The 12,119-nt window shown below is 41.4% G+C and overlaps 1 protein-coding gene across 1 annotated transcript; it reads right to left on the reverse strand.

Moving 5' to 3' along the window:
• Positions 1–4,233: 4,233 nt before the first annotated feature.
• FRRS1L (ferric chelate reductase 1 like) lies at positions 4,234–12,101 on the reverse strand. The gene is made up of 5 exons (XM_040549001.1): positions 11,900–12,101; positions 10,171–10,255; positions 9,549–9,687; positions 5,574–5,820; positions 4,234–5,111 (listed from the first exon to the last, which is right to left on the reverse strand). The coding sequence occupies exons 1-5, from the start codon at positions 12,099–12,101 to the stop codon at positions 4,939–4,941; spliced, it is 846 nt and encodes a 281-aa protein (XP_040404935.1). The 3' UTR covers positions 4,234–4,938.
• Between the last annotated feature and the right edge of the window lie 18 nt (positions 12,102–12,119).

Consider the following 12,119-nt stretch of genomic DNA (forward strand, 5'->3'; position numbering starts at 1 on the left):
AAAAGATTTAGAAATTAGAGACTAGAGGGTCTGTCCCATAAAAGGAGAATAATTTAGTTCTTTTTAAATGTGTTTTTAAATGCCTGATGCATTGGAGGGAGAGGAAAGTAAGGATAATTTAAAAGATTTGTGAGGAGCCCTGCCTCTTTCCTCCCCCTACAGCTTACAGCAGTATTTACTTACAGGTAAGTGAAGTAATGTCCACAACACAGATTGCTAACTGTGACCTGGATAACCATGAAGACAGCTGTGTTTCTGTCTTCCTTATCCACTAACTCCTCTTCACAGCTGGGCTAAGACTTCTCAGGATCCACGTGCTAAAGAGCACACAGCAGCTGTGGGAAGGAGTACAGAACATAGGCTAGTGACAAGGAGGAACAGTTCTTTTCAGAGGAAGACTGGACACTGACACTCACAGTAGAAATACCGTCCACAATTTGGCAAAAGAAGGTACACATATTTAAGCAATTTGGTGTAGGATGGGCCATGCTGTTGCTACTTCCATTTCACAGCAGTCATTGAGTACATGAAGACAGGTGAAAAGCTTTTCTTCTGTGTTCAGCCCTAGGATATGGAGCCCCAAACAAGCTTCAGAGCTACTACCTGGGCAGTTTGCTGATGCACACAACACTCCAGTTATTCTCTAATTCTTATATTAAACACTGCAAAAGTCAGTGCCAAATGCAACTTTTGGCAACATTTAACCCAGCCTGGGGAGGTTCCATCAGATTAAGGAAGCTACAAATGCTTATTTTCTTGCTATCCAAGAATTGCAAAAACAATCAATAAAGACATGAAGGCCTCAAAGGGATTTCAAATTTTCTAATCAATATATTCTCTTTCAAAAACGGACTAATTCCCTTATAATTATAGAATTTTGCATGAAAGCTTCACCCTGTATCCAATGACATTTTAAAATCAGCTAGGCTTTCTCAGGAAGAAAAAAGCAAAATCAGCATCTAGAAGTATCTCAACTATACTTAAAAACAGTTATTTGAATCCACTGAAGAAAAACAAAAACTTTATAAAGGTCTGTCCTCTCTGCTTATTTTACTCTTCCCCATCCTACTCTTCACTAATTTCATGCCTTACTTACTATTTGTAGTGGAGTACCTATCAGACACGACAGTCAAAAAGCAAAGTCTCTTTGTGAGAGGCACTGTCACGAAGAATCTCATTTCTTTTTCAAATAGCTTATAAGCATATATACATTATAGGCAAGGTGGACAGAGCGAGCAGAAGGTAGGATCTTGTTTAGTGTAATAAGCAATGGTCACAACTGAATTCTGTTGCGTGTGGAAAGAATAATGTACTCAAGAGTGCTAATTAGTTCCTCGTGGTCTTTCCCAGTGCTATTAGTCTAATTAATTATCCTTCTAATTAACATTCAAAATCAAATTTCCAAAGGCCACCATACTCTAAACATTACTTTTCTAAACCTTATGTTTCTATATTAGGTCACCCTGCAGCAAGATGCTCTCCCTCTCAGAATTAAAGCGTTTTCCAAGTGTGTTACTGCTAGCTGCTTGCTAGTAGGCACCATAAGGAATCTAAAAGGGGTGCAATTTGGAGAAGGAGCTTTCTTCTGAGGGAGACATTTTCCTTTGCTTTATATTGGTACGCGTTAAATAGAGAAGTCCAAAAAATGAATTGAAATGCCATATTCACTTTAAAATTACTTTGAAGAAAGCTACTTTTTAGTGATTTTGTACAGCAGTGATCAATCCTGCTTTTCAGTCTTAAGAAAGAAAACATGCAAAACAAAACACTTCCCATGACAAGTTAATATGCCCACTCAAATGTTAAGACAGCAGGTACCATACAAAGTTAAGTACCATTGAATTAAAGCCTTTTCATTTCTCTTATTACCTTTTTGTCCTCATACTTACTCCCAAATACTAATTTCTAAACACTTGTACATTCTTTGTAGACTTAAATCTAGAAGATTTGTGTTCCTGCTTTTTCCACTCTGAAGAGTGACTCTCAGACAAAGTACGACAATACAACAAACTCTTTACTGAAAAAAACCTTACCCCACCTCCTGCTTCTAATTTGTTAGTTATTTTTAGCTTTCAACTCTCCGTAAGCTTTCTGCAAAGCATTTAGAGAAAGAATTGTAGCTTTTCTCGTATGTATGAAGTAGTACATAAAATTTTAGAACAGTTTACTGGAGAGTAATAACAAAGCTAAACTCAATCATCAACTTAAATGCCAAATAACAGATTGCTTTGCTGCTTGTTGTGGACTTTTATTTCCTCCCATTTGATTAGAGACGCTTAATTAGTGCTAATTAGGTCCTTTGAAGTTTGGGTCAAAGATTTTTTAGAAGTGCACATTTCTGCTTATACTTCAAAAAGAGAAAAGTGCAACAAAACCAGCAGACAGCACACTTAAAAGTAACTTTAAAAAAAAAATAAAATGAAAGGAAATAAAAGAAAAGAAAGAAACTGTATTTCTCCCCTAATTTAGCACATGGTACAGCTGGGGCCTGAAGCAGTTTCTACTTTGCACTGGGCATATCTCCGTAAGTGGCTGTGCTTCAGCTCTGAATTCGCTGTTGCTTTAGAGCCTGAACTTTCAACCTTTAAGCAGCTCTGACTCCCAGCGGGCTGCCTCGCAGTGGAAAGCAGCTCCGTGTGTGTCGTACATTTACCTTGGTATTATTACTGTCATCTTTAACATACCTCTGAGCCCGGCTCTAGCCAGGCTACCTTGAATCCAGCACTGTATTAAAGAAGCAAAGAGGAGCCCAAATGGGCTGCTATCCTACTTCAGTACCTTTCAATTATTAGATTAGTCTTTTAGTGGGTAATCAGGGAAACGCCTGAAACTAAACCAGTAAATTACACGGCCATAAACTAAAGCAACCCTGAACCTACTTTAAATAGCTGCAATCTCTGAGAAGGAGCTGTGGTATCTCAGCTCCTGCAACTGCCTACACTTTAGCGTAAGGGAGAAGGAATTTGCCCGAACGATTTCTTCACTTCAGCTGGTTGCTTAATATAAAACTCATTAACCATGACTTCAGCTCTCTGCTTCAGCCATTCTTAAACCTAAATTTTACAGCCATGATGGTCCAAAGCTTGACCTTCCTTATCAGGTGGTCTCCACTACATATTTCATCAGATAATGAGTTGGTTATTCAGTTTGCAAGAGGTAATTTATACTAAATAAGGCTACTGTATACACTTTTAAAGTTCATTTCCCTCTGAATTCCTCTCTCCCCTCCTGAACTCTAGTCCAGCAATTCTAAGCAAACAAATCCTTAAAGACATCAATGCAAATATTATATATTACAAAGTAATCTTTCTTTTAAAATGGGCATAAGGGGTTTGCGACGGAGACAAATTCCTCTTCAAACCTATTTTTAAATACTTAAAGCATAGGTTTCAAGAATGCAGAGCCTAAAAAAATTAAGTCTATTAGCCTCAGTCTGTGAATAATGATGCAAACCCAGCAAAGCTAGTTACTTTTTTTACACTCTATGCAGCAACGAAAATACAAAGGAGGTCCACTGCGTATTTTAACAGATCCTACATTACACGGTCCTCAAGCGCACGACATTAGAGAGAATTTTGGTGCAATGATGCAAGTTGGGAAGTAAGCAAGCAACCTTATCCAAGCACATTCAACTGCTACATGGATGTGTCATGCGCTCCTTGTTACATGAAGTACAGAAAATCTCCACACAAACTCACATTTTTTCAGAATATTATATGGCTCATAAAATACATTCTGACACCTTCCAGTTTGATAATATTTAGTGTTCATCTTTACAGTATTTATTGGTGATAAAATTTCTAGTGTATTTCCTCTTTAGACCATCTTTTTCTACAGTAACTTCAGTTTAGCAATGATTTGATGAAATTAAAGATACCGATTTTTTATTAATTCCCATCTCTCCTTACAAATAATCTCAATTATACTTCCATTTCTTTGTAAGCACACATCAGCTGCCCATATTCATCTTTAACATGAACAGGATATACAGGCATACGACACAGAAAAACAGATTTCTCGGTACTACTGCGCAACTACTTAAAAACATTATTTACATGTCAGCAATAACACTGCTTTGTCATACAAAAGAGAAAAAAGGAGTTCATCGTTGGGAGGATGTCCTATGGCTTGTTGGGAACTTCTCTGTGTTTTAAACTTGCTTTTCCTATGGATGGAGAATTTAAATAACTGCATTCTCCCTTCCCCTTATTTAAATAACTTCATATCTCACTCAAAAGAAGTAGCCTTTATTTTCAGGGAGGTTGTTGAAACACTGTTGTTATAAAGACATTCATCACTTCTTCTCTATTGAAGAAAAATCCTGTTCATGCTTGATTATGCAAGTTTAGTCTTGGAAAGTACCAGAGCAAGAAAACCTTGATAAATATTAAAAAAAAAAAAATTAAAAAATGGGATTATTGAAGGTTAGGTTTTAAACCGCAGTGTCAGTATTCTGATCTTAAGTTCAGAAACTGCACCTGGCAGTTGTTCTGTCTGCACCAGAATTACCAAACAGCATTATAATGTTTTCCCAAATTTGCTTTCTGGGAGCAATATGGAAGGCAATTTTGTTATTTGATAAGATGTCCATCACTAGGCTCTCCTAAACACACATACAGACACCTCTCCCGAACACACATACACACACGCGTGCACACACACACATTGATTTTACAAAAGTCTTCTCTTCTTTAAGCGAGTAGTCACAACACTGAAAATATTCTTCCTACTTGTTCACTGATTACTGTTAAATGATTTGTCACCACTCTGCTGCTCAGAAATGGTTACTTCATTCTTCTGAAGAGCTAACTATGTTCAAAAGCAGTGAGATGATGATGGTGGTGTGATATAAATCCCAATAGAAAAACGCATCATCCATCCGTGTATCCGTCCATCCTGAGAAACTTCCACTGACAAATTCTTGCTACTTTCCAGAGGTCACGGGGTTCCCATCAATAAATAGAAGGTCAGTGCAACAATGAGGAGCAAGCAGAATGGAGAAGAGAAGGTCTGATAGGCAGCTGATGGCATGAAAATATCTTCATACTTGTAAATACTGACCACACGCTCTGATACAGGTGGTGAGTCTATATCATGACGAGTTATAGAACCTTCAATAGGTTAAGGGCAGAAAGAAATAATGTCAGGTGCATTTTTTTCTATAACTTTATCAAAGAAATAGGCAGAAAGCCAAGTAATTTCCAAACCTATAGGAGCATGCAATTTTACTATGTCAGTGAGTAGTTATTTCTCTGATTTCTGAAATTAAACATCTGAATAAAACAAATGTAATTCAAGTAAACAATAAACATCCTTCAGAGGAATTCAGAACTTCCAGCTGTGAGTTATCCTTACTTAAATTTAGCTTTGGGAAGCGGGGATAATAGCTACATAGCCAAGAAAACATGACATGTAGGACTCCGCCAGCTTGCTCATCTTCCTGTTTATCTGCTCTTAAGCCTGATGCTGCCATAATTTTAGTTCATTAAGAAAGGAGGGGGTCTAGTAAGAATAATGAAAGGCATTATCATATTTTGGTACCTCAGCTGTCGGTAGCACTAATATTGACTTACCCTGAATTGCTGGACCCCACGCAAACAGATAGTACCAACTCAAGTGCAGATCTACGATCGTTTCCTCTCGGGGAACATACACGGGACGCTTGAATCGACAAGTTACACGATTGTTTTCAAAAACCCCTTCTTCATCTCTGGCAGGATTTCTCTGGATTTCCTTAGCCCACTGACCAACATTATAGAAGTGCTGTATTCGGACTCTTCCGTTATCATCATGAACACAAGCCATGACATCATCTCCTCCCTACATGGTAAAAACATTTAGGTAAAAGGAAAACAAAGAGCATCACAAAACATTTCCTCATTTATTTATACAATTTTAACTATTAAAAACAAAGTCACGGGGCTGTCATTCACTATTTCTTAGTTATGTATACACAAATAGTCTTTTCCCAGCAATGTTTCTTCATCTGGACTGAACAGCACAGAGTAAATAGTAATATATACCTACCCTTTCTGCCTCTGCATTTTCTTCTGGATCTTTCTAAGATCCGTAACAACCTAACATACATAATATACTTGTAGACATGGTATTGCTCTGACATCACACAATTAATTGATCAGTAGAAGGCTGTTTTCTTCTGTAACATGTCAAGTTCTGGGATCCTGCTTCACGAAAACTGGCATCCTTGAATCCTTGATGTGTGCAAAATCCACTGCGTCAACATCATGGACGGAAAAGCAATCTAACTTAATAAGATAGAGGAGATGAATCTACTAAGTCTGGGCAAATAATAGCTTCAAGTACAGTCTGTCTTTTCTAATCTCTTTTCATGTTCACTTACAAGAATATCACTTCTCAGCTATCTTAAGAGAAAACACGAAACGTTCAGCAAACAGTGACAGAATAGAGAATACCACAGAATACAAGAAAAGGGTAGTTGACATGTGCTTCTCCCCATAACATAAACAGCCACCAACCAAAGACAGGACAGAAAGAAGTGCGAGAGAATTGTTTGTATCGGTCATTCACAGAAAGATTAAACAGTTGTTGGAACAGTTATGCAAGGTAACTGTCATAGTGGAGCACTGTACTGCTTAAGAATTAGTATTAATTTTAGGAGAACAATCTTGTAGAGGCCCTAGTGTCAAGGTCCATCCAAACACTGTGCAAGTTTGATGCGTGGCATTGCACCGAATGCCACTGCTGCGGGGCTCCGTACCGTGTTAAATGCAGGTCCTACTTCTACAACGCAAATCTCTCTGATAGGACACACCGATGACACAAGCAATGCTTGCTAGCACCATCTCTCAGTTCTTTGTTATAGCGGAAGGAGTGGAAAAAGGTGCAGTGCAACTATTCCTATGTAAATGTGTAAAAGACGTGCCAAAAGTGAAGGGAAAAGGGGACAACTAGGTAAAACACATGCTTGAACACTTTTTGCACCTCAATACTGCTGTGGGCTACCTTTACAGCTTCTGTCTTGAGCCTGTCACTGCTTTCCATAACTTCTTTTCCACGTTTATGTTTTGTAGCTCTGAGCACCAATGCCTCATTTTTAAGTACAAGTACTTTTCACAGCTTTTCACAAGAAAAAAAATCATTTTGAACCTCAGTAGGCACGGAAGCCTACAAGTGGAAACGCATAACGTTATTTGAGACAAAGAAATAGGTCATAGGACTTTTAAAAAATCTAGTGAGAATCCAATACACTTTTTTTTCCTGAGCTTCTCTAGCTATCCAGGCCACAGCATTTGGATTAGGACCTCCAAGGTACAACCTGCTTCTCACAGCCGAGCTGTTTCGATGGAGAGTCATTTTTCCAGTAAAGTCTGTGTATCCCAGGACACCAAAACATCCTGGAAGTTATGAAAAAGATGAAGTCAGCAGCAGAACAAAAGAGGAAGACAAACGCTAGCTGTTTTAGTCTAGCTGGCTGGTAATTCTTATATGCATCAAATCAGGAAGCAAAACCTTTTACCTTTTCAACTTTCTTTATTCTTCTTACTGGAAGCTGACACCTAATATGTTGCTGGGTCTGCCTGGGCTGAAACTTAACACGTGCTTTCCAAGGCACAGCCAGTGGGTCCCGTGGACTACTGGCACACGCAGACCTTCCAGACACCAAGTGCAAGCACTCTGCCTTCTCAGGCAAGGCTACGGCACACATGCCTCATGGCTGCAAATCACACTTAGTGCTGCCTGCCCAGCAGAAACTCACATTTCTGACTGGGCTGTCTTGCTGGCTGATGTGCCTTTCAGGGCACAGACCTGTCAGGCAGCATATCTGCACTCCTGAACAAAATGGGGAGGGAGGAACGGAGAGGACACAGCAGGGATGGGGAGGGGATAGAGCCAGGGCTGCACTGGTTGGACCGGGCACACAGCCTGAGTGGAACTGGGAGTGAAGGGACAGGCAGCTGGAGTGGATGGATGGGCTTGAAAGGAAGCACGGGGAGGGGATGTGATAGTGCACTACACAGGATGGGTGAGAGGTGTGATAGAAAGTTTGGTAAGGTCATGCTAATAAGTTGATAATCGTACTCTTAACTGATCATCTCTTTAAAGTCTGTCTAACCACTGAAATTTAGTGTCTTTGCTTTAACGTGGTCCTGAGGCAGATCTACTGCAGGTACATCAGAGTTACAAATTGGTAAATGATCTCTTACAACTTGAGGCCAAAAGTTTAAAGCTGCTGAGCTGCCCTGAAAATCCTGTTGAATACTTACACTTCTAGGCAACTAAACTCCTCCCAAAATTTAGCTGTAAAATTGTTCCTCACAACATTAAGCACGAACTGTTTCTTACAACATGAACTGCTCTTTATGACACGAAAGACTGTTATCCTTACTGTGCTTATTTGCAGTGTCATACTAAGGCATAGTTATTAATGAGTGAAAAGCACCTACCCTCACATTCTCTGTTTCTCATTTTGGGTCTCACAAAAGGTTGTTAATTCAGTGCAAGTCTTCCCGTTGCTTTTTGTGGCTCCTAGCCCAGCATTTCTAAACTCTGTCCTTTTTCAGACTACTGCTTCCAACTATACAAAAAACAGTCCTCTCTTCTGACTTGTGATTTAGTACACAAGCTCAGTATTTTCTGATATGCTCAAGAGCGTTTCTGTACATGAACACCCACGTTATGAACTGCACTTTAACCCTTAACATTTTATAAAGATCATAGTCAAACACATGATGGTGTTGAGGCAGTGGCACAGACTGCCCAGAGAAGCTGTGGATGTCCCACCCCTGGAGGTGCTCAAGGCCAGGCTGGATGGGGCTTTGAGCAACCTGGTCTGGTGGGAGGTGTCCCTGCCCACGGCAGGGGGGTTGGAACCAGATGACCCTAAACATCCCTTCCAACCCAAACCATTCTGTGATTCTATGATGTCTATTGCTCAGTTATTTTTAAAATCCATACATTTTATATACATATATATACTCATATATATATGCTCCTGTTTTGCTCAATGAAACACAATGAAAAGTAAGGCTTTTGAATGAAAAAGTAACATGAGTAGCAGCCATTTTTTCACACCTTTGTGGCTTTCCTAGAACACACAGGTATGAAAGAAGAAAAGAACAAAATCCAAAGTTTAGCAGTGAAAACCATATTTGTACCTCTGAAAGTGAAATATTTACTGAAGAATAAAACTATTTGCTATTTGGTTTTGGATGCACCTTTTGTCCAAGCAACACTGAAATGAAATGCAACAGGACATTCCCACGTGAGTTGGCTTATGTCTGAGGGCTTTTCTAATAAAAAGACAAAAAGCTAGTAACATTCAAACAGTCAGAGCTAACCTAAAATGCTATTGTAACATTTAGTTAAGAAGGGAAAGGACATGTCAGTAAGGATGAGGCAGTTTTTTGGGAGACAGCAGACCTGGCTCCTGCTCCCAGATGGCTACTGAATGGTGCTTTGTTGTCAGCAAGTCAGTTTTTCCGTATATGCTCTCTGACAGATAAAATATAAACCATTTATATAATAGCATGTGAAAGTGTGTACATTGTCAACATGAAGAGTCTTACCATTTTCTTGTCTGAAGAAAATCCCACTGCCACCCAGCCATCGGTATCAGCACTCAACTCAAATTCAACATCAGCTCCTATCCTACGGTAACTCAGGAAGTAGTCACAGGTCTCTGCATTACATCCAGGTTTACCATACCTAAAGGGAATTGGAAATTCATCTAACTTTTCTGTTTAATTTCCTGCTATGGAGCTTGATTATGTTTATGCAAGAAAATCTAAAAGAATGTATTTTGGTATAATAGCAGTAAAACATTTATTATGCTATACTGAAGCAGTACCATTAATTGCTCACAAGTATTACTTTTTTACAGTAAGAATGTATAACATTTAATCATTATGGCAAGCAATTAACTACACATATCACCCTGTAGTCCTTCTGAGGCCTTGTTTTGTAAATGCCTCATGAAAATGTAAGAAACATGAAACAATCTAGTCTGTAGCTATGACGTATGTACTTAAATAATTGTTTCCTCAAATAATATAGTCCATAATTACAAAGTATGTTCTCAAACAATAGCCTTTTTTTTTTAAATGAATATAGAAAATTGGCCAAACTCTCAAATGCAATCAGTCAGCATTTGCAAACGTAAAGGTACCTGCATTTTTATCTCAGACTGACCTGAAGCATCCCTTAGTTTTTCCACAGTCATCCACTCTGATTTTTGCAAATGGATCCACAGGAGGTGCAGTAGGGAAAGGGTAACCTGTATAATGAGAACAAACCATTACCAAATAAAATACAAGGAGTAAAAAGCAGTAACACTGAAGAGAAAAGGTTCCAATAGCATTTACTTCACTAATAACTGAGCTGTACTGATGAGGGACTACTTTGTCACATGCACAATCCCTCAATCAGAGGGTCCTGGTACCAATGTAACGGAGAGGAACGAAAACAAAATTTTCTCAGGTTTGCAATGAAGAAGGATGCTGGAGCATGGCTTTGCTGCAGTGAGGGTGAGAGGTCTTTCACAGACAACGTTACGTTATGGCAGCATGAACACAGAGTGAGGCAGCCAACTAATGAGTAGGAATCTCCAGTGAGCTACCTCTTTGTGCACTCCTTTGTGCGCCCCTTGGGAAATCTGTAAGAGAACTACATCTGACTCCTTAGCCACAAATGACAGTACTAAGTGTAAATTCAGGGCATCAGACTCAGAGCTGGAGGAATGGATGCTGAAAGGGCCTTACAATACATTCTCCTTTCAAAAGTAAATAAAACATGCATTGAATTAGAAGGTAAGAGTATCAAAACTGGGAACTGCCTGCAGTGATGACCTGCAATCACCTGTGAACTAAGACACAGAAAAGCCAGACAATGAAGGATTTATGACTCTGGGCAATCACTTATCTGCTCTACAATACACTGAAGAGACAGTGACACACCTGCAAACAGACCTCTCCTCTCTTGGCTTGTAGAGGTTAGGTTTTGATCCATAACCCTTGATATTTTTATATTATTTTACTTAGCCAACTGCAAAACAAATGGCTAGTTCTGAAATTATAAAGTCCCCTGGAAGTTGCACAGTTGCATGGCCGCAGTATCCGCAGACAAACAGGCCAAAGTGTACACCACACGACTTTGGGCACTCAACTCTGAGAACCCTGACAGAAAATACGCTGTAAACAGCAAATTACAACCTCCGTTAGCCATACCTGGGTTCTAGGTAAGACAACCATACCAGGGGCCTAGGTAAGACAGACACCTGGCTTAAACATATAAAGTTGGTAAAATTTCACAGCAGTTAGAGGAGCATCACCACAAGACTGCCAGCAGTACACCCCACCTCCTCACTAATATACCTATCCAACTGCTTTTCAACACAGCCTAGCCACACACAAAACTTGTCCTTGCAACAACCAAGAGCATCTTAATAATTAAGAAGTACAAACAGAAGGGCGAGACAGGGCTGTATTTCTGCCCACACGCTTCATCACACAGCATTTTGGGGACCTGCTGAAACCCCGCCGGCTCCTTCATGACCGACGGCAGCTCCCGGGCACTATGGGGGTCCCTGTGCCGTGGGGACCCCGCTGCTGTGGGGTCCCTGTGCTGTGGGGGTCCCTGTGCCGTGGGGACCCCGCTGCCGTGGGGTCCCTGTGCTGTGGGGGTCCCTGTACCGTGGGGACCCCGCTGCCGTGGGGTCCCCGCAGGCGCCGCGCCCCCGGCCCCGCCGAGCCCCGCAGGCCGCGGCAGGCAGAAGATGGCGGCGGGCGCTGGCCTTCGTGCTGAACAACGCCGCAGCCTGCAGCCCCGCTCCCCCCGGCTCCCTCCCGCCCCGTCCCGCCCGGTCCCGTCCCGTCCCACGCCGTGCCATGCCGCCCCGTCCCGCCCCGTGCCCGCAGCGCACCCTCCTCGGAGAGGTAGCGCAGGTCGTAGAACTCGCTGGCGAAGGTGCCGTACGAGGAGTCGTGGGGCGCCGCCTCGTCGCCCTCCTCCCCGCCGCCCGCCTCCCGCCGCCCTCCGCCGCCCTCGTCCGCCGGGCTGGCGGCGGAGCCGGCCAGGAGCAGCAGCAGCAGCAGCCGCCGGGCGCCCCGGCTCCGCACCGCCATGGCGGCGGCGGCGGCGGG

The sequence above is a fragment of the Cygnus olor genome, chromosome 2 (genome assembly GCF_009769625.2).
Source record: "Cygnus olor isolate bCygOlo1 chromosome 2, bCygOlo1.pri.v2, whole genome shotgun sequence".
Taxonomy (NCBI): Eukaryota; Metazoa; Chordata; class Aves; order Anseriformes; family Anatidae; genus Cygnus; species Cygnus olor.

Coding starts and splice junctions, on each gene's coding strand:
- FRRS1L (XM_040549001.1), bottom strand. CDS start 12,101: ATGGCGGTGCGGAGCCGGGGCGCCCGGCGGCTGCTGCTGCTGCTGCTC. Junction 10,256..11,899: donor GCGCTACCTCTCCGAGGAGG/GTGCGCTGCGGG, acceptor CTCATTATACAG/GTTACCCTTTCCCTACTGCA. Junction 5,112..5,573: donor GTGGGGTCCAGCAATTCAGG/GTAAGTCAATAT, acceptor AACCTATTGAAG/GTTCTATAACTCGTCATGAT.